The sequence below is a fragment of the Carcharhinus amblyrhynchos genome, chromosome 5 (assembly GCF_965287045.1).
Source record: "Carcharhinus amblyrhynchos chromosome 5, sCarAmb.v2.hapA, whole genome shotgun sequence".
Taxonomy (NCBI): domain Eukaryota; kingdom Metazoa; phylum Chordata; class Chondrichthyes; order Carcharhiniformes; family Carcharhinidae; genus Carcharhinus; species Carcharhinus amblyrhynchos.
Window position 1 is genome coordinate 33,105,528 of NC_137328.1, and position 23,193 is coordinate 33,128,720.

Below are 23,193 nucleotides of genomic sequence, written 5' to 3' on the forward strand. Positions count from 1 at the left end.
TCTCTCCCTCTTTCTACTCTGCACCATCGGTAAGTTTCTGTTCCTACTGCTGGTTATGGATTTAAATTTCTATCGTCCCTTTCTATATGTTACCATTTTGTTTTCTGGATTAAATAATAGATGCACTACTATTGAGCTGGAATCAATTCATCCGAATGGTCTTCTACCTTCTGATCTGGAATTCATTTAGATTTGAATAGAAGCTGATGACCTCACTCCTCTACCTTCAATCTCATCCAAACATTGCACCCTTTTAAATCTCTGCACTCCTCCAATTCTACCATCTTGCAGAAATATCCCTGATTTCCATCATTTCACCATGGGTAACCCTGTATCAGCTTGCAAAGTCCTAAGTTCTAAACCTCAGCTCCACCAGGGATCCTTTAAAAATGTACCTCTTTTACCAAAGGTTCAGCTTAATACCTCCTTTACCAGCTCAGTCTCACACTTTGTTCAATAATGCCCTAGGAAAACACCTAGGGCTGTTTTACTACATTGAAGGCACTACATAAATGTAAGCAGTTGTCACTTATCCATTCCCAATGCAACAGTGAATCTTGCGCTGCCTGGTAATCATTCGAATGGATCTGAATGTTGACTAAGCAACAGCTGACTCAAGCACATTCTTCTTTCCACTGCTCTGTGCTTCAAGCTTAACAGATCAGCCTGTGTTCTTGGGAACTTTATTAGACGCTGAGAGACGTTCTGTTAGAAATGCTGCTGAAAAAATAGGCTTGGAAATGTTGCTTTACATTGTCTACTCACGTTGTCTGAACCTTTAAGACTTGATTACCTGTAAAGACTCACATTCCAACCGTTATCTTGTAAATTGAGTGTGTCTATATATGCCCTGTTTGTGAACAGATCGCCCATTCACCTGAAGTAAGAGTGGCACTCTGAAAGCTTGTGTTACCAAATAAACCTGTTGAACTTTAACCTGGTGTTGTGAGACTTCTCACTGTGCCTTACATAGTGCCAGGAAAGAGAATTCTAAATGCAGCACCTTTATCCCTGTCTTATTACAGAAAATGATTGTCACAGACATACCATATGGTGGCACTGTGGCTAACACTGCTTCCTCCAAATCTGAGTGACTGTGTAGTTTAGACGTTCTCCCCGTGGGTTTCCTATGGGTGCTCTGGTTTCCTCCCACAATCTAAAAATGTGCAGGTAAGGTGCGTCGGCCGTGGTCAATGCACAGGGTTGAGGGAATAGGATGGAGGAGGTGTCCAAGGTAGAGTGCTCTTCTGCAGACTTGATAGGCTGAATGGCCTCCTTTTGCACTTTAGAGATGCTGGAAACTTCACATTAGGGTTGCGAAGCTCAGATGATGAGACCTGGTCTTCCCTAACTTCACATTACAAGTGGTGTTTTTTTCAACCCTTAGCGGCCTTGCTGTCCAGCATTCCATCAACTTTATACCCGTTTATGTAAACCTACATCAGCTCAGCATTCCAAGTACTTGCTGTGTCACTGAGATCAATGAGCAAATTCCACAGCCTTTACTTATTCACACTTGTTGCCTTAATGTTACTACAGATCAGCTTATCTACAAGGTTGTTGAAGCTGCAAAAAGAAAATGCAATGCTTTTTACAACTCTAACTGTATCAGTCATGAGCCTGGTTTTTGCCTGCTTGTGAATAATTCTTTCTTGGAATGTTATCTGGGTAAGTCCAGCTGAGAAAGTCATGGTGGGCTTTGCTGAACTGCAGTAGTCTGTGTGGTGAAGGTGCTTTCACAGTGCTGTTAGATAGGGACTTCCTGGACACAGTAATATATAAGTCAGGGTGGTGTGTGACTTGGAGATAGTGATGTTTTCATGCTTGCTTATTTTATGTTCTGTATGTTACTGGTATCAGGAGTGATTAGACACTCTCTTATTAGAGATGGTAATTTTCTAGTGAAAATTGTCACTTATCCGTCCTAGCCTGGGCGTTGTCCAGATTCTTTCTGCATGTGGACATTGTTATCTGAGGAATTATGAATGGAACTGAACACTATGGAAGTACTAGCAAACCCTCTGAACCTTATGATGGAGAGATGGATGAAGCAGCTTCGGCTCTAGGATGCTGTCCTGGGGAACAGCTGCAGCAATGTCCTGAGACTAGTGCCTCCAATAATCACAACCACCTTCCCTTGTGCCAGTTACAGCCCCAGAGACCTGAAAGTTTTCCTTCTGATTTCCATCGATTTCCGTTTCAGTCCGGCTCCATGATGCCACAACTGATCAAATGAGCAAAGAACAGTACAGCACGGGAATCAGCCCTTTGTCCCACGAAGGCAGTGCCAATGCTTGATGCCTTTCTAAGCTAAAGACCTGTTGTCTTCTGTGGTCCGTGTCCCTCTATTCCCTGCCTATTCATGTACCTGTCAAAACGTCTCTTGATGCCTAGAGCAAGCCACTTTTACTTCAATTGTGGAATTCCATTCATGAATCTATGTTTGACCCAAAGCTGTTTCCAAAAAAAATTGAGTCAAATGGATCTAGTGGAACCCAAATAGAGTTTCTGTGAGCAGGTTATTGGTGAGTAAGTATTACTTAACAGCACTGTTAAGGATTCCTTCCATCTCTGCGCTGATAACTTAGAGTAAGTTGATGGGGCAATAATTCACCAGATTTGATTTTGTTCTGCTTTTTTGAGGCAGCACAAATCAGGATAATCCTCTAAACTATTGGGTGTATTGGAACATCTTAGCTAGAGACGTGGTTGTCTTTAGCATAATAACCAGGATATCATCAGGATCCAGAACCATTGCTGTGGCCAGCGCTCTCTACTGTTCTTGATATTACCTGGAGATAGTTGAACTGGTTTCTGTCCTTGCACAGCCCTCATGAGGGGGCCAAATTCTTCCTTCATTGATATATTACGTCTGGATCACAATGTTTTGTAGCTTGCATTAAGCTTCATTTTTATTGATATTCTTTCTGGGAGCAGAGCATCGTTCCTTCACCGATGCCCCCACAGCGTACAGGCAGGGAGACGCTGGGAGACTCAACAGGAAACCTCCTACCTTCTTTTCAGCCTTGTAAAGTTTTGCATCCCCTTCTCCGTCACTTCCAGAAAGAAAAATCCAAGTTGCCTTCATTGACAGGGCCAGATACAATGCCCAGTTTTCATTGATGAAGTACCAAACCACCTCTTGTCAGCTATCTCTGCCCATGCATTCCACGCAAACCCCCCCCCACCGCGCCACCACCACCCCCCCCCCCCCCCCCACAAACCTCACCATTTGGGAGGAAACTGGAGCACCCAGAGGAAACCCACACAGACACAGGGAGAATGTGCAAACTCTGCACAGCCAGTGACCCAAGCCGGGAATACGAACCTGGGTCCCTGGACCTCTGACAGGGCAGTACTAACCATTCAGCCACTGTGCCGCCCAAGACCTGATTATCCTGATAAGGTGATGTATAATTGATGGCTGTCTTGGCTATTTCATTGGGCAGTTAAGAGTCAATCACATTGATGTGGGAGATCTAGCTAAGCGCAGGTATGTGCTACGGAGTGGTAATCTGTCTTGGATTGCCACTGAGGAAGTTACAGACCATTATCTGGTCATTATTACATTGCTAGTCTTGAGATCTCTCTGCGAGTTAATTTGTCACAACTTTTCTTACATTATAACAGTGATCACATTTCAAAAACATCTCACCTTATAAGATGTTTTAAATAATGTGAGGTCCTGAAAGGTGCTTGATTAATACAAATTCTTTCTTAAAACTTTTGCAGATAGCCCTGTCTTAAAGAATATTGCTTTGGAGTGTTTTGGGTCTGTTTGTTGATCTTTAAAAAGTACAATTAAAAGTTTGGGAAATCTACTGGAAATCATGTAAGTAACTGGTACTAAGAATGACTTTTGTATTTATTCAGCAGCAGAAGGTTATCCTTACCAAGGAGAGAAGAAGGTAAGATGCATGTGTTTCACTTTCCACTTCATGCTATGTGTGTGTACCTTGACTTCAAACAGACAGTGATTCTCTTCTCTGTTCCAGCCAGACTGCATAAGATATATTAGCATGTTTCCTGAATGTATACTCCCAGCCAAGCTAATATGTGGAACAAATGGAATCACGTACAAGAATGAATGCCAGCTCTGCGTCGCCAACTGGTACAAATCAAAATTTTTTTTGTTTTTTTAACACAATCGTGATAGTGGGAAATATAATCTTTTCACTGATACCGTGTAAGCAATGGCCTGGAATAACGCAGACAATTTTCTTATACTCAGGCTGCAGAGCAAGTATGTGTCTGAAAAGGTTTTTGGCACAAATACAAAATGCTCATAATCTTCTCGAGTTTTTGTGACTGTGTGGATCTGCTTGGAATCCTCGAATCATAGAATCCCTACAGTGCGGAAGAAGGCCATTCGACCCATCGAGTCTGCACTGACCGCAATCCAACCCAGGCCCTATTCCTGTCACACCACATGCTTACGCTGCTCATCCTCCTGAAACTAGGAACAGTTTATCATGGCCAATCAGCCTAACCTGCACATCTTTGGATTGTGGGAGGGAACTGGAGCACCCAGAGGGAACTCACAGGGAGAATGTGCAAACTCCGCACAGACAGTGATCCAAGCCAGGAACTCCCTGGCGCTGTGAGGCAGCAGTGCTAACTGCTGTGCCACCGTGCCACCCAAGTTAAAGAACTTTATACACAAGATTCCTGTGTTTGCATAGAGTCTCTCTTTGAATTCTGGCCATAATTTCAGGCACAATAGAAAACAAAGGCACCGTTTCTGGGTTTTATTGTGAAATTTGAAAGAAATCTCAGAGTATGCACACTTAGTCCTGCCTTTGTATTTTCTGTCCCTTTTGGATATATTTTTACAGTATCAGTGTAAGTCACCTAATTTGAAAGGCTTCGCCAATTTCAAGTTCCTAAACAATGATCATGCACAATGATAAAAGGAGTTGGTAGTCACACTTGAAGAAATAACTTTTAAGGGATTGGCTGTGGCTCAACTGGTAGCTCTCTCACATCTGGGTGCAAACCCCACTCCAGAGACTTGAGCAGAGAATTCAGGTTGACACTTCAGTGCAGTACTGAGCAGTTGCTGCACTGATGTAGAGATGCTGGCGTTGGACTGGGGTAAACACAGTAAGAAATCTCACAACACCAGGTTTAAGTCCAACCAGTTTATTTTGATAGAAATTCCACAAGCTTTTGGAAACGGTGTTCCTTCGTCAGGTGTGAGGAGGTGAATGTGAGGTGGAAGCTGACGCAGAATGGCTTTCTTGCTACTCTTTGCAGAGTTCATTGTAGGTCTCGGATTTGGATTTGAGCCACAGTCATCTACCCTCCAAAGCACTCTGAGTGAACCAGCCTGACACTTCAGAGATTCAACGAGAAATCTGCTGAAAAGTCCAATGATGTTTGAGTTTAGGGTGACCATTTTGTTTCTGATCTCCTGTGGCCATTGCGTGTTATAATCTGTTCCAGCTCACCCTGCAAAAGTCACTGCTCCTGATTTCTGACTGTGTGTCCAGTGTAACTGATGGTTTTATTTTGTCCTTCAGGAGGTCCATGCTAAACACCAAGATTCGTCACAATGGCGAGTGTTGAATTCAGCATCACGAGAGCTGTCATTTCAGTCAAGCAATCCAAGCAGGCATTTTGGTCGATCATTTGGAAAGTCATCTACTCTTAAATGCAAAGCTGATTTGCCTTTCGAAAGTTGGAGTTGCTAAATAAAACATTTTGGCTAATTGTGTTATGAGCCAAAATAACCAATAGTTTGTTTTTCCAATATTGACTATGTACAATTATTTTCATAGAGGTAAAAAGCTAATAAAATTACCGAGTATTTTACCTTTTGGATTATGTGGGTCATTTTCTGCCTGCCTCAATAATTTACAGTAAAGAAATGGGTTGATGTACAAATACTAGCCTATCTATCAAATAAAAGCATCATTTCGTTTGTCCTAATAGGAATAGCCACAGCAGTGGCAGAGATTTAATGCGAAGTCCTTCAATATTCACCCCCACCCCCTCACCCTTACAAAAGGACATGAATAGGAGAAGGAGTACACCCTTCAGGTCCTTGTACCAGCTCTGTGGTTAAGGGTGATACACTTTAATAGGACAGTATAGCACAGGAACAAGACCTTCAGCCCACAATATTGTGCCAAACATGGTGCCAAATTAAACTAATTCCTTCTTCCTGCCCTAGGTCCATATCCCTTTATTCCTTGCATATTCATGTGCTTATCTAAAAGCCCCTTAAACAACCCTATTGTATCTGCCTCCACTAGCACCCCAGGCAGTGCATTCCAGACGCGGCCTCTGTGTAAAAAAACTTGTCCCTCACATCTCCTTTGAACTTTTCCCTCTCACCTTAAGTGTATGCCCCCTCGTATTGGACATTTCAACTCTAAGAAAAGAAATTCTGACTGTCAACCCTATCTGTTGATTTGATTTATTATTGTCATGTGTATTCGTATACAGTGAAAAGTATTGTTCCTTGCCTGCTATATAGACAATGCTTCTCATAATTTTATAGACACCTATCAGGTCTCCCTTCCGCCTCCCACTATTCCTACTTTGTCCAGCATCTTCTTATAGCTCATACGCTCTAATCTGCCCCCCCTCACATTTGACTCCCTGTCAATCAAACATCAGTCTAACAGCCTTAAATGTATTCAGTGACACAATGGGAGGCCTCTTAAAACTGTGCCTCCTGCAATCTCAAATCGCCCACAAGGTGAGGCATCACCCTGTCAAGCTCCCTCGGAATCTTACGGATTTCAATAAGATCATTTCTCATTCTTCCAAACTCCAAAGAGTATCAGCTCGATCTTTCCTCATAAGACATGCCCATCATCTCAATGAACTTTCTCTGAACTGCTCCCAATACATGTATGTATTTGATTAGGTAAGGTGAGCTGTACAGAGTGCTCAGGTGTGCCCCGAGCTTATTGTATGGGCATTGGTGTGTGGGCATTTTAATACTCGGAACCATTTCGAATTCTGCCGGAATACTTAGCTCTTCCGTAAATTGCTTTTGAAATGGTTGATTTCCCAAATAAAAATCCATTTGTCCCAAGGTTAGAAGCAGTGGGTGCACAGCTAAACCAATAGTTTCTCTTTTGCATTTTGTTGCAGTCTCCCCATTTGGGTATACTGGCAACTTACTGAGACAGAGGAGATCAACAAGCTATTACGTTCTGTTATCTCTCTTCTCCAGAAGTTCAAGGTGTATCACCTCATTATGTTAGACTGGTACTTCCTTTAATTGGAACACCTTTGCTCCCTCCTGATGGCGTTATCTGTTTTACCACAGATTAAGTTTAATTTAAAAAAGGCTGGAAACGAGAAATTCTCTCAGCACTCCCACTGTTGCTGGTGGGGCATGATGGATTATATGTTGAAGACTCAAACATTAAGATTTTTAGTAAAGCCTCGACTATTGGTCAGAGCTCCCAGTCAGGTTATCATTCCCATCCACTTGATTCACACCAAGTTTAGGCTGAAGACAGAGACCCCACGAAGACCCCAACTCACTGCAGGTATTTAGCTACACCCCTGAAGAACACAGTGCATGATGGTTGCCACTGCTACCTCACAGCACCACGGACCTGGGTTTGATTCCTGACTCGGGCCACTACCTGTGGGGAGTTTGCAATTTCCCCCTGTGTCTGTGTGGGTTTCCTCCGGGTGCTCCAGTTTCTTCCCACAGTCCAAAGATGTGTAGTTACACATTGGCCATGCTAAATTGCTCCTTAGTGTCAAGGATACTAAGGGTAAATGCATGGGGTTATGGGGTAGGTCCTGGGTAGAATTGTGACTGGCACAGACTCGATGGGCTGAATGGCCTCCTGCAGGATTCTGTAATTCAATGATAAAGCCAAATAGTTAACCAAAAATTCTCAAAGCAGAGGCAGTGCCATATGCAATTTATCCCAAAGTCAAAAAAGTAGAATGACTTGTTAACAATGGTTTTGTTAGAGCCAGTTATAATGAGTGGCTGGGTTACCCCCATTGTACCGGTAATGAAACCAAATTGTTCAATTTGTATTTGTGGTGATTTTAAAACAACTATAAATCCAGTGTTGCGTGCTGACCAATATCTGCTTCCTTTAATCGAAGATTTGTTTGCTGGGTTATCGGGTGGGCAGAAATTCAGCAAGATTGATCTTTTACAAGCATGTTTACAAATGAATGTAGCCACTGAATCTTAGCTATTACTTGCAATCATTACTCGTAAAGGTCTTTTTCATTATAAAGATTGCTTTTTGGAATAATGTTTGTACCAGCCCTATTCCAAAGTATTTCAAAGAATGATGGATCAGATTTTAAGTGGTTTCTTTGGTGTACAACATGACCTGGATGATATTCTAGCCAATTGCATAGGTGGTCACTGATCTGATCTGCACACTCTACCAACATAAAGTATCGTCAATCAGAGTTCCAATGCCTTTGCTGATGCACACTTACCTTTACCTATTGAGCAGAAACTAGTTTCGCTAATATTCTTTATTTTTTTGTTGTGACATTTGGCTGTGACAGCTTCACAAGTTCAGAGATATACCAGAAATGATCCTGTGATGGGGAAGGTGTTGTATGTGGTACTGGAAGGACTAATAGCTGGAACTCATTGTATGCATTTTGATTTGAAACCATATGTGTCAAGAAAGCTTGAACTGACCATCCAAGATGGGCGTCTACTGTAGGGAATCTGAGTGATTATTCCTCCGAGTCTGCATGGAAGAATTCTTGAACAACGACATGAAGGACATCCTGGTATGGTCCGGATTAAAGAATTGGTACATAGTTCTTTTTGGTGGCCAAGTCTAGATGCACAGATTGAAGAAAAGTGTCAATCCTCCGCATGAATAAAATATACACCAATGTTGCCTCATTTGTTTTTCCTTTGGAGTAGCCTAAAATGCCATGGCAATGATTACTTGTAGATTTTGCTGGGTTTTTTTGAGAGTTACATGTTCTTATAATTGAAGCACAATCAAAGAGGCCAGAAGTTATCATGAGATCTATTACATCTGAACATACCATTGAAAAACTTGACGAAAAGTTTACAAGATTTGGTAAACCAGAATGGATTGTTTGTGATAATGGTTCACAGTTTGCTTCGCAAGGGTTTGAGAATTATCTCAAAGTAAATAGAATTCAGCAAATAAAATTCACACTATATCATCCATCAACCAATGGATTAGCTGCAAAATCCGTACAATACTTGAAACATTCTTTAAAAGCTTCAAGAGAACAAGATTTGCGATCACATTGTGTGAATAGCTTTTCAGCATCTTATAGAAGCACTATTCATGCAACTATCCAAAGTTCACCTGTATTATTATTCTTAAAGAGAAGATTGAGAACTATTTTTGATTTGTTACTACTTCCAGAACCTTCAGAGATAATAGAGCGTTAACGACAATCTCAAATTGCTGGATGAGAAGTGAGGGCAAAACAACACCCATTTCACCAAGGAGATTAAGTGTCAGTGTGTAATTATGCCACAAGTGAGAAATGCATACCAGCTATAGTTTCAGCAATAATAGGCCCAATTTCTTACACAGTTCAAACCGAAGATGGACTAGTTTTGTGGTGCCATGCTGATCAATTGTTGTCATCTCTAAAGAATTATCTCCAAAAGTGCCAACTTCTTTAATCCCTAGTGTCGTGAATCTGAGTTGCCTGATGATTGTGTTTCTGCTACACCCTGTGAGAATGATGCAGAACTAGTTCCAATAAAAGAACTATCTAGTGATGTTCCAAATCATATTTCTAGGGCAAGGACAACCAAATTCCAGAAGGTCATATACAACCAAAGGAGAATAGATGACTTTCTTATTGACTGTGCATAATGATTAATGATGCATAGTGCTGTGTCTGGAGTATTATTGATCCTATGAATAAAATCGTAATAATTTGTTGTTATGACAACAGGAGTAAAGGTGTAGGATGTTTTATATTTAAGTAGTTGCTTTAAGAGTGATTACATGATTTGAAGGTGATGTCACCGGGGCATTTCACAAGCTGCTGCTTTTAGTTTGTTTGTGCTCTGTACAGGCAATAGCTCTTTCAATAAACTTATTGTTGTTAGTTTGAATTTATGTGCGCAAACCACATTATTTTCTTTTTGTTTAAAACCTCCACAACCCCTAACATAGTTCAGACATTACACCTCCCTATGTATCCCCACCTCAACTCCTCTTACACCCATCTGACCAAGCTTTCAGTCACATATCCTGATATCTTTGGTTCTGCATCTGTTTATTTTGATTGAGAGATAATTCCTGTTTTGGCTTGTTTCCAAACTAGTAGGGTTTTCCCTCTAGTCTGATTATCCCAGTGATTTTCCAGTCATTATCTGTTGTATGAAAAATGAGGCATGACGCTGTGCATTCTAGTTTCAGGACTTATAATTACACAGTTGGTTTGTGATTGAACTGGGTTTCGGATCGCCTGTCCTCCCCAACAATAAGTCTATTTCTATCTCCATAACATAGCCTATTTCCCACCCCTGCCTCAGCCCACCAGTTGCTAAGACCCTCAACCGTGCTTTTGCTATCTACAGACTGGACTTGTCCAAAGCTCTCCTGATTATTCTCTCTTCTAATGTCTGTAAACTTGAGTTCATTCAAAAGCCCTGCTGCCCATTTGCTAACTTGCACCATGCACCCCGAGCATACTCTCTTCCACCTTCTTCCATCTGGTAAAAGATACCAAAGTCTGAGCTCACATACCAACCGACTCAAGAACAGCTTCTTCTCTGCTGCTACCAGATTTTTGAATGGACCTACCTTGCATTAAGTTGATCTTTCTCTACATGCTATCTATGACTGTAACAGCATATTCTACACTTTCTCATTTCCTTCTCTATGTACTGTACGCTCTGTCTGTATAACGTGCGAGAAGCAATACTTTTCACTATATACTAGTGACAATAATAAATCAAATCAAATTACATTCACCCATTACATATTTATTTGTTGATCTACATTGGCTCCCAATCCACCAACACCTTGAAACTAAAATTCTTATTCGTGTGTTCAAATCTCTGTGTGACTTCACCCTCCCCACTTTTGCAATGTCCTCTAGCCCTACAGTCCTCCAGGAACTCTACATCCCTCCTATTATGGCCTTTTATGCATGCCTCGCTTTCCTGACTTCTCTACTTTTGGCCATGTCTTCAATTGTCTGGACATTAACTCTGAAATATTTTCCTTAAGTCTCTTGCTTCTCTAACTCCTTCACTTTAATGCATTCTTTATTGCCTATCTCTTTGACTTAGCTATTAGTCAATGATGCTAATGTCTCCAGCTTCAACTCACTGTCAATTTATTTGAATATGTTTCTGAATAAAACACCTCAAAGTGATTCAAAGTTAAAGTACTAGAAATACATACTGTTGATAAAATGGGTGGCGCTCATTTTGCTTAAATAATAATTCATTATATCTAAGTTTACATACAAAATTCTTTTAATGGATTTAACAAAGTTAGCAATCCCAACAGTCAAACGCTTTGATTATTTTCAGGAATATGCAGCTTTTAATGACAATGACAGTAATAATTTTCCATTTGGCTCATAGCAGCTTCATCAATCCTCTCGACGCAGGTTTCCACATGGTCCAAACTTCTGAATCATGATATCAGATTTACCTTTCCTGAAATATAGAAAGCATTGGTTAGGCTGAGATCGAAATCTGAAGACAGGATTACTGTTGGTAATGTATAATGCTAGAGTCTGGCACTAAAAATATGGAATTAGAGAACTACCTGTACCTGGTCACCTCACTATAGGAAGGATGTGGAAGCATTGGAGAGAGTGCAGAGGAGATTTCCCAGGATGCTGCTTTGTTTGGAGGGTAGGTCTTATGAGGAAAGGTTGAGGGAGCAGAGGAGGATGAGAGGCAACTTAATAGAGGTTTATAAGATGATGAGAGGGATTGAAAGAGTGGACGTGCAGAGACTATTTCCTCGGGTGGATGTGGCTGTTACTAGGGGGCCTAACTATAAGGTTCATGGTGGGAGATGTAGGAGGGATGTCCGAGGTAGATTCTTCACACAGAGTGTGGTTGGGGTGTGGAACAGACTGCCTGCTGTGATAGTGGAGCCGGACACTTTAGGAACTTTCAAGTGGTTATTGGGTAGGCACATGGAGCACTCCAGAATGATAAGGAGTGGGATAGCTTGATCTTGGGAATGGACATAGCTCGGCACAACATTGAGGGCCGAAGGGCCTATACTGTGCTATAGTGTTCTATGATCTATATTCTATGTATCCTAATTTGCACCAAATCCCATTTGCCCCTCACCCCTCTGCTCACTGGCCCTAGTTCCCAGTTCCGAAAAGTTTTAAAATTCACATTTAAAATTCTCATCCTCATATTCCAATCTTTCCATGACCTCGCACTTCCCTATCTCTGCAAACTCCTTTAGCCTTACAGTCCTCCAAGAACCCTGTGTCCTTCCAATTCCAACCACTTCTTCACCTCCACGTTTTTCACCCAACCATTAGCGGCTACACCTCAAACTGTCCAGGACCTATCCGCAGGAATTGTAGAAGGCGCCATTGTGGGTGCAATACCCTATCTGACATATAATTCATCGGGCGTTTTGAAAACAATGAAAGCATTTCCAAGTCATTGCTGTCTTAGTAAAAGTTGTGAAAGAGGTAAGTTTTAAAGAAAAAGTGGCTTGTATTTCCCCATCTCAGGATGTCTCAAAGCACGTTATGGGCAATGGGGCACTTGTGAAATGTGGTCACTGTTTCTGATTTTAAGGGAAGAGAAAGGGATGAGGGGTGTAGGGAGGACAGTTCAGAATGTGAGGTCCAGGTGGCTGCTAGTGGTCTGGTAAAGGGAGAGGACGCACAAGGGGCCAGAGTTGAAAAAACATTCAACTACTTCTCTTCGCAGACGAATCTTAAACTGTTTGACTGCAGCTTGTAAGATGTTGTAACAGCTCAAGCTGAAAAAAAACAAATCAGAACCATGTCAATGTAAGGGTAAGATTGATTATTGTGCACCCATTGGCTGGGGGCAGATTATGCAATGACCACGTGGAAACAATGTGGAGTTTGGGATGGGAGAAGGTCAGGAGCCAGGGAACAGAACAGACAATCAGATATCCTGAACACACAGTCCCCTGCTCTCCAATGGATTGTAGTAATGTCTGTACTTACTGCCCTGTCACTGTCTGTAACTCATTATATGTGATAATTAAAGTTACTGCTTGATATATACATTGCCTCATCAAATTATTCTACAAACGCTAAGATGGCAGCAAGGATGATGCACTTGAGATGCAGTAGCCCTGCAAAAAAAAAGTTCCCATTTAAGAAAAAGCAGCAATCTATATTTGCAAGTATCAAGTAGCTCTTGTTTATAAGGTGCAACTTACTGAACTGCATTGCAGAGGTGGCATTCATTATCATAGGTGACCCCATCAGTGCCACAGACGGGTATATAGCTTTTCGGGCATATTTGGAACAGCTCTCTAAGCTGATCACAAATGGGCTGAAAGAGAGAACACATTCACTTAAGTTTCAGTTTATTTATTGGTGTCAGAAGTAGGCTTGCACTAACACTGCAATGAAGTTACTGTGAAAATCCCCTGGTCATCATACTCTGGTGCCTGTTTGGGTACATTGAGGGAGAATTTAGCATGGCCAATGCACTATGGGTGGCACAGTGGTTAACACTGCTGCCTCACAGCGGTAGGACCTGGATTCAATTCTTGGCATGGGTCATTGCCTATGTGAAGTTTGCATGTTCTCCCCATGTCTGCGTGGGTTTCCTCCGAGTGCTCCGGTTTTCTCCCACATTTTGAACTGGTTAGGTGCAGTGACCCGAACGGGCGTCGGACTGTGGCGACCAGGAGAATTTCACAGCAACTTCATTGCAGTGTTAATGTCAGCCTTACTTGTGACTAATAAATAAACTTCAAAAGCTTTACTTTAACCAGCACATGTTTCAGATTGTGGGAGGAGACTGTAGCACTCGGAGGAAACCCACGCAGACAGGGGGCGAATGTACAAACTCCACACAGACAGTGACCTGAGGCCAGAATTGAATCCAGGTCCCTGGTGCTGTGAGACAGCAGTGCTAACCACTGTGCCACCGTGTCATTGCATTTGTAGTCACACAAAGCTGTGAAGCAAAAGTGGGAAAGAAAAGGGGAGGTACGTATGCATAAACTGATCATAACTCACCTCAGTGGCTTCATCAGAAAATGTGAAATCAGTAGCTGGAAGACAAAAGGTGGAGGTAAGATCGTCACTGTGTGTGTGAACAAAAGCATTGGGAAAATAAACTCAACTCCCAGCTCTGGAAATTCCATTGGAGGTTAATTTAGTTTTTGGATTTACTCTTTCACCTCAAATAGTCACAGACACAATAGGCCAATTGGCCTTTCTCTGGGTCAGAAACGTTCTCTGATTCTATGATTTCAGAAGTCTCGAATTCTTTTCTCCCCAAAACAATGGATGCTTGGATAATTGAAGCTTTCAAGACCGAGATAAATAGACGTTCGTTAGACAAGGGCACTGAGGGGTATCAGGAAGTGCGTGCAATGAGACATCACGCTGGCATGAATCACTACGGCTCTATGAGAGTGCAGCTCAGGCGTAGCAGCAGTGAAGGGGAGCGAGGAGGTGAGTACCACTGAGCATCAATCCCTGGGGTGCGGCTGGGGGCTGGGGGCAGGGGTTCCCCCCCCTCCCCGCCTCCCCCCCCCAGCCGAGGGATTGCTTGCTTATGAGGGCGGCTCCCAAACCCAGTGATGTTGTCATGGTGACCCTGCCAGTTGTCTGCCTGACAGGCTGACCGCTGCCATCCCGTCCCAGCATGCCCCACTAACAGTGACGAGCAGCAGCGCTGTCGGCCGCTGCTCCAATCACAGCCGCTCTGGGGGTGTAAACACTGCACGAACTCTGCAGTGCCGTCTCCGATGGGAACCCAAGCCGGATTGCGCTGAGAGTGCCCCTGTCTGAACAGTTAGCCATTCCTGGAAGCCACTGCACCAGGCATGCAGGTGGATGCGCTCGTGTCTATGGTGTTGGGAGTTCCCAATGGAGACCCCCTCATAGACACCCGTATGCCCCCCATGCTGCCATGGCAATGATGTGGCGGCAGTTGGCAGTTTATTGATGTAGTGTATGGTACCGAGGATGCTGTAGGATTGCCAGCGTCCCATCTCACGGGGACACGGGTTGCTGGGAGGAAATGAGGGATTTGGAAGGATAACTTTACTGATTCTTTTTCTCTCTCTTGTTCTGTCTTTCTCACCCCAGTGCATAGGTACCGTGAATTTCCCAATACAGCCCTTTGAGCTGGCTGTGATACCTGCAGCTGTGGAGAAGGAGGAGGAGGGAGATGTGCAGCCATGGCCACACCTCAGCCCGGGCCAGAGGCCTCAGCAGGAGGAGAAGGGGCAGCCTGCCGATCGGCGGTGGGAAGCAGGGTCACAGAGAATGTCAGAGACGGGCACCCCCGGCACTACAGCGTCCTTCAATGTTGGATACCGTGTGCTGCCGCAGACAGTGACTCGGCAAGGAGACAGTGTGCCATGTACTCGTGCACCTGGCACCTCACGGGACAGGAGGGTACCCACTCACAGCGATGGTTAAGGTCAGGGCAGCCCTCAATGTTTACGCAACCGGGTCCTCTGCATAGTCACCAGTTCACAAGCGTCCGCTTCTCAGAAGACTAAGGAAATTTAACATGTCAGCTATGACTCTCACCAACTTTTACAGATGCACCATAGAAAGCATTCTTTCTGGTTGGATCACAGCTTGGTATGGCTCCTACTCTGCCCGAGGTTGCAAGAAACTACGAAAGGTTATGAATGTAGCCCAATCTATCACACAAACCGGTCTCCCATCCACTGAGTCTGTCTACACTTCCCGTTGCCTCGGCAAAGCAGCCAGCATAATTAAGGACCCCACACACTCCGAAAATTCTCTCTTTCACCTTCTTCTGTTGGGAAAAAGATACAAAAGTCTGAGGTCACATACCAACCGACTCAAGAACAGCTTCTTCCCTGCTGTTGTCAGACTTTTGAATGGACCTCCCTTGCTTTAAGTTGACCTTTCTCTACATCCCAGCTATGACTGTAACACTACATTCTGCGCCCTCCTTTCCTTCTCTGTGAATGGTATGCTTTGTCTGTATAGTGCGCAAGAAACAATACTTTTCACTGTCTACTAATACATGTGACAATAATAAATCAAATCAAATTAAAAGCCCAGGCAGCCAACTATATTGTTGGCTATAACCATTAAACTTTGACATAGACCAGGCCCGGCAGGAAGACTGGGCTGCAGGCTTCATTGCCATTGCCAGGATGCCCCATGGGCAGGGGACTATCCACAGCGCTCACATTGTCCTGCAGGCCCCATTCTGCTGAGGGTTGGGGGCAGCACTGTCTGGTCCAATGCCCCAGGGCTGGGGTGGGCAGTCTCAGGATCCGGTGGGTGCTGGAGATGATATGACAGGCACCCAAAGCCTTTCAGTTGCAGGAGATGGTGCCTACACAGTGTGGTACCCAGGCCGACACTGCGAGGGTTGTCTCCCACTGTTGGCCGACATGAACCCACTGTTGGGATTGCTCGGGATGAGCGTTTGGAGTTCAGGGGGCAGTCGGGGGTCTCTGGCACAGGTGCTAGGATCGCAAACTTAGTGGGCCGAAGGGCAAGTCCCATGCAGCACAATGTTCTGGGCCTCTTTGAGTACAGTTAGGGTAAAGTTATCCATGTGGGAGGAGGATCACAGACAGTCACAGCTATGGCGTCCATAATTTAATAGTGATTTCCTGCATGTCTATGAATGGAACCCTAACTAGGACATGGCCTTCACCTGTGTCCCCTTGGTGACCCTACAATTTCTTAATCGTCCGTAGCCTACTGTTCTGTACCCAGGATGCACAGCGGAGGTGGAGCTGTGTTCCACACCCTGTGCTGCTCTCGGTGAGCACTCTCTGGGGGTCCGGGACATGGAGGACCAAGCTGACTTTCAGGTGTCACGGATGCACTGGTAGCAGGGAGGGGGGGATTCGGAAGGGCTGGGGACCGTTGCGGTCTCCTGAGTGGAAGGCCTAGGCATAGGCTCCAGCACTTTCCATCGTGGTCACCACCCATGCAGTGTTGGCCTAGGTACCACACTGTCCTGCACCTTTTGGACTCCTCCATTTGGCCTCACAGTTGCTGCCTCTCCTGCGTACCCCGGTTCTGCCGCTGCATCTCCAGCAGCTTGGAGATAACAGGTCCCAGCGGTCCGGCACCTGGCTGGCGACCAGCTGTCTCTTTGACCTCCTGAGCTCTCAGACGTTCCCCCTCCACCTGATGCACATTGTCACCTGTGATGTGAAAGTGCCCCAGATGCCTTCCCACTAATTTGTCCCACACTGTGATCATATCAGTGCTGACGGGTGATGCCTGTGCCAACTCACTGCTTCTTTCCTTGGAGTTTTTGTCGGAACCTCCCTGTGTGGTGTTGACCAGGATCTCCATGAGGTCAGCGAGGGGGATGCCAACTCCTGAGGGCCATACCTCATCTAGATTGATTCCTGTAACACAAGACGTGTGGGTAAATGCAAGACGGGGGCAGGTTTATGGGTAGATTGCAGCTTTTTGAGATATTATTGAAGGTTCTATGACTCCTCGTTTCTGTGGGGCACCCCAGCCTCGCTGTCGAGTACAGTTCGTGCCCCTAGCCCTCCCAACATTTCCATGGCACGCTCCTTGAAGGCAGTGAGAATGTGCGGCGCAGGGACCCCACCTCCACTCCCCATCCACTCCCTCTTGTTCTGGGCCATCTTCTCCTGCAGAAGGGGAGGATTGAAAAACCAATGGCTGGAAGGGCCGGGACGTTGGGGACTGGGGGGGGACAATCGGATGGTGTATGTTGAGGCCATGCCTCAGCAGGCAGGTGTTGTGAAGGGGGCGTGCCTGAGAGGTCGGAAGAAGGTGCGAGAGGGACAGGCGCTGGGAGGCTGAAGGGTGTCAGGCTCAACGTGGACATTGCAGGTATGACAGACTGGACTGATGTCAAGATGGGATGGACACTCACCCTTGCTGTCTGAGTGAGGTTATTCATTTTCATGCGGCACTGGTCGTGGGTCCTCCATGCCAGTGTGCAGGCACTGACCACTGCGGCCTCTCAAGCCACAACGCTGGCCTGATCCCAGGACATCAGATGTCAGGGTGAAAAATATTGCCCTCCTCTGCTCTACGGCGTCAAGCATCCATCCCAGCTCCCCTGCGGTGATTTGTGGGTCTGCTTGTGGGGTGCCACATTCCTGGTATGACTATATGTGCATCATTAGTGTTTTGATTGAGTGCTCCCCCCCCGCCCAGCTTAATCGGGTCTATCTGCGGCCAGTTTGGGTGAGCCACGCGCTTGAAGCCTCCAATCCAATTCTCACACTGAGGATTTTTCATTGCAGAAAGAGTTGAACAATTGCAGTGTGGGATTCACGGAAAAAATTGGCGCAATTCCCTCCTGTTTTCAAATTTTTTGACACATGGGGCGTGATCTGATGAGAAAATATTCCAAATGCCAAAAAAGTGAGAAAATGGGGGAGAATTACACCGTTTTTTTTTTGTGAGTTGCAAATCACAATCTTACAGCGCTCAGTGCAAAAAAAGAGCCCCAATGTGATTCTCGCCAGTGTGGGAAGGGGGTGCAGCCTAATCTCACCAGTGAAGCTGGCTGCAGACTGCTTGGGTGCCATTATGTAGGTGCCCTGGTTCCCCAATGAACTGGGCCACCCACCCCACACACATCAATTCCCCCCTCACCCTGCTGATCGCTTTCTGGGCCAGTCCGTCCCCCCTTATCAGTTGATCCCTGTGCCAGTCCTATCCTCCATCAATTGTTCTCCCTTCTGCAGAGTGCCCCCCCCCACTGATCACCAACCCTGCAAAACCCCCCCGCTGACCACCACCACTGCTTAAATCCCCCTTGTTTACTCCCTTGCAGAGCTCCCCCCACACCACTGCAGAGCTCCTCCCTTGCCTCTCCATGTCATTGACCCACTGTCACTCAGGCACCGCCCCCTTGGTTCAGCACTTGGCACTGTTATAGTGTTCGGTTAGCAGCACCAGGGTTCCAGGCCGGCACTGCCCCAAGGGCATTGCCTTGCTCTACCTCTGAGCATCCAGGAGCTTCATTGTCTCTGATACCCCCAATGTGGCCCCCTAGTGGTCCCTCGTCACTAGTGAGAATCCTGAGTGATTCTCGTCAATAAGGGCTCTCACCAACGAGTAGGCAATGTCCTGGAGGCTGGAAATGGCCATGTGGAATGTGTTAATAACATGCAAAGCTCTTTTTGGGCACTGGCAGAACACTACTGGGAAAATGGCTATCACTGCAAGAGAGGTTTGGCAAAGCATCACAGCCTCAGGCACTACCTTCCTGGCTCACTGCAATGATCAACTGCCACAGTAGGTTGGATGGATTGCACCCTTAGAATTTTTTTGGGAAGATTCTGCCCTAAGTGTTATTAAAATTGAAGCTATTCGGCTTTCTCCTCAATCCCTTCCCTTTTTACCCCCGCTAAAAGCTCCCTGGAGACACTGGACATCAGCATTCCCAAATATTCCTTATGGCTGCTGCTAAATGCACTACATCGTACAGCAGTCCCTCAAAGTCGACAAGGAATGTAGACCAGCATTACCTGCTCCCATCTCAAATTTCACTCCCTTCCACAGTCCATCACCTCTGCCGTCCCCCCACTCCCCATCCCCACCTCTACCGCTGACCCAGGTTATCCATTTTTATTCCACTCACGCTGATTTTGCCAAAGGATTTCGGGGCTCTGATATCCTGAAAGAATGACGATATGTAAAGTCATCCCAACTCTGCGCTCGGACGTTCTATCCATGGTTCCATTGCTCTCACTTTTAGTAAATTGCCCCTTCTCACAGAAGGGCTTATGAGGCCCCCAACACCACCACCACGTTGGATCACAAACATAGGGACTTCACTCTCTGTTCGCTCCCTCATGTGCAACATGATATAGAGCCCAGCTCCTGAAGCAATGGTCTCAATGAGATCCTTCAGGCCAGAGGTAACAAGAAAACAAACTGAAATAAAGATTGAAAATGCTGGAAATACACCACAGGCTCCTCAACAAGAGAAACAAAAAGCAATTATGATGAAAGCCATTACCTTGTTTTTTTCAATTTTGATTGCAGGAAAAGACAGTTAAATGTTTTGGATTAACATTATCGATCAAATCATGGGAATTCCAGCACAGAAGGAGGCATTTCACCTCATCAATCATGAGCCAATGTTGAATTTTCAACTGGAGTTGGCTCATCTACATTGTAGCAGGATGGATTTTAAGCAGATGTTATCACTGGCACAGAGCGACATGCGCCAGGATGTTTATCTGGGTGACCTTAGGCAGCATGAGAACTTCAGAACTCACTTTTGTCGTCAAATAAGTGGATAGTAGAAAGAATGCTGTTGCCTTGATATAAGGTGGGTGGTTGTCTGTCCGTGTGTACAGTGATGTGGAGATGCCAGCGTTGGACTGGGGCAAACACAGTAAGAAGCCTCACAACACCAGGTTAAAGTCCAACAGGTTTATTTGGTAGCACAAGCCACTAGCTTTCAGAGCACTGCCCCTTCATCAGGTGAGTGGGAGTTCTGTTCACAAACAGGGCATATAAAGGCACAAACTCAAATTACAAAATAATGATTGGAATGTGAGTCTTTACAGGTAATCAAGTCTTAAAGGTACAGACAATGTGAGTGGAGAGAGGTTAAGTACGGGTTAAAGAGATGTGTATTATCTCCAGACAGGACAGTTAGTGAGATTTTGTAAACGCAGGCAAGTCAAGGGGGTTATAGATAATGTGACATGAACCCTAGATCCCGGTTGAGGCCATCCTCGTGTGTGCGGAACTTGGCTATCAGTCTCTGCTCAGTGACTCTGCATTGTCGTGTGTCATGAAGGCCGCCTTGGAGAATGCTTACCCGAAGATCAGAGGCTGAATGCCTGTGACCGCTGAAGTCTTCCCCAACAGGAAGAGAACACTCTTGCCTAGTGATTGTCGAGCGGTGTTCATTCATTCGTTGTTGTAGCGTCTACATGGTTTCCCCAGTGTACCATGTCTCGGGACATCCTCTCCTGCAGCATATCAGGTAGACAACATTGGCCGAGTTGCAAGTCTATGTACCATGTACCTGGTGGATAGTGCTCTCACGTGAGATGATGGCATTTGTGTCAATGACCGGCACATCTTGCAGAGCTTGCTGTGGCAGGGTTGTGTGGTGTCGTGGCCATTGTTCTCCTGTAGGCTGGGTAGTTTGCTGTGGACAATCATCTGTTTGAGGTTGTGTGGTTGTTTGAAGGCAAGAAGTGGGGATGTGGGGATGGTCTTGGTGAGATGTTCATCTTCATTGATGACATGGAGAAGATGTCGTAGCTTCTCTCCTCCGGGGAAGTCCTGGACGTCAAAGGGAACTCTGTCTGCCGTGTCCCATGTTTGTTTTCTGAGGAGGTCGGTGCGGTTTTTTGCTGCGGCGTGTTGGAACTGTCAATCGATGAGTTGAGCGCCATATCCTGTTCTTATGAGGGCATCTTTCAGCATCTGGAGGTGTCTGTTGCGATCCTCTTCATCTCAGCTGATCCTGTGTATATGAAGGGCAGGTCCATAGGGGATGGCTTCTTTAACATGTTTAGGGTGGAAGCTGGAGAAATGGAGCATCGTGAGGTTATCCGTGGGCTTGTGGTACAGTGAAGTGCTGAGATGACCGTCCTTGATGGAGATGCGTGTGTCCAAAAATGCAACCGATTCTGGATAGTAGTCCATGTGAGTCTGATGGTGGGACGGAACTTGTTGATGTCATCATGTAGTTGTTTCAGTGATTGTTCACCATGAGTTCAAAGAAAGAAAATGTCATCGATGTATCTAGTGTATAGCATCGATTGAAGGTCCTGTGCGGTGAAGAGGTCTTGTTCGAACCTGTAAAGACTCGCATTCCAACCATTATTTTGTAAATTGAGTTTGTGTCTTTATACGCCCTGTTTGTGGACACAACTCCCACTTACCTGACGAAGGAGCAGCACTCCGAAAGCTAGTGGTGTGTGCTACCAAATAAACCCATTAGACTTTAACCTGGTGTTGTGAGACTTCTTACTGTGCTTACAATAGAAGAGCCTCTGGGGTAATTACATCAGTGAAAAAAAATAGTAATGCAAACTGCAGTATAGTTATCTATCTCAACATTTCCATTCATCAATTTTAGTTGTTTATTTCCTGGAAAACATAATCCCATGGAATGTATCAGTTGCACTAATTTTGATTTATCTGAAATGTTTAAAGTTCATTCCTTGCAAAAAATTAATGTAATTCTTTTTGGAGGAGTCAAGCTTTATGGATACATTTTCCATACTTTAACCTTTATTGGTCAAGTGCAGGTATCAGATCAGTGGGTCCTTATGTGATGTTCTATTCGTTCCCTTACATTAGGGCCCAGGAACCCTGTGTCTGTGCCTGAGAGGAATGTTATTGGACGCTAGTCACAATTTCACAACAATAGCAGCAGGCAGTGTCAAAACCTGCCAACCCGAGCTTGTAACCACGAATAAATAAAAACAGAGAGTATTGGAAAAATTCAGCAATCTGGCAGCATCCACAGAGAGAGAAAAATGTTTCAAGTTAAATGTGACTCTTCTTCAGAATGGATTTCGGAGACCAGGTCAGAGGCTGGGAATTCTGCGACATATAACTCACCTCCTGATTCCCCAAAGCCTATCTGCCATCTACAAAGCACAAGTCAGGAGTGTGATGGAATACTCTCCACTTGCCTGGATGAGTGCAGCTCCATCAATGCTTAAGAAGCTTTGCATCATTCAGGACAAAGCAGCCCACTTGATTAGCACCCCATCCACCAGCTTAAACATTCACTCCCTCCACCACTGATGTACAGTAGCGGCAGTATGTACCAAGATGCACTGCAACAACTCACCAAGGCTCCTTCGACAGCTCCTTTCAAAATTACCTCTCCCACCTAGAAGGACAATGCTGAAGATGCATGAGGCCACCACCCCTCCAAGCCATACACCATCTTGACCTGGAACTGTATCACCACTCCCTTATTGTTGCTGGCTGAAAATCCCAGAACTATCACCTTAACAGCAATCTGGGTGCACTTGCACCAGATGGACTGCAGCAGTTTGAAAGAACTACTCAGCACCATGTTGAAGATAA

General features: G+C 45.0%; 2 protein-coding genes across 2 annotated transcripts; one reads left to right on the top strand and one right to left on the bottom strand.

Annotated features, from left to right (window-relative positions):
• Nucleotides 1-319: 319 nt before the first annotated feature.
• Nucleotides 320-5,701, top strand: LOC145343373 (chymotrypsin inhibitor-like). The gene is made up of 5 exons (XM_080189588.1): nt 320-323; nt 1,540-1,668; nt 3,874-3,908; nt 3,996-4,111; nt 5,523-5,701. Exons 1-5 carry the CDS (start codon nt 320-322, stop codon nt 5,566-5,568), a joined length of 330 nt encoding a protein of 109 aa, XP_080045714.1. The 3' UTR covers nt 5,569-5,701.
• Nucleotides 5,702-11,358: 5,657 nt separating this feature from the next.
• LOC145343415 (trypsin inhibitor ClTI-1-like) lies at nt 11,359-17,530 on the bottom strand. The gene is made up of 4 exons (XM_080189644.1): nt 17,418-17,530; nt 14,182-14,216; nt 13,371-13,486; nt 11,359-11,632 (listed from the first exon to the last, which is right to left on the bottom strand). Exons 1-4 carry the CDS (start codon nt 17,476-17,478, stop codon nt 11,566-11,568), a joined length of 279 nt encoding a protein of 92 aa, XP_080045770.1. The 5' UTR covers nt 17,479-17,530; the 3' UTR covers nt 11,359-11,565.
• Between the last annotated feature and the right edge of the window lie 5,663 nt (nt 17,531-23,193).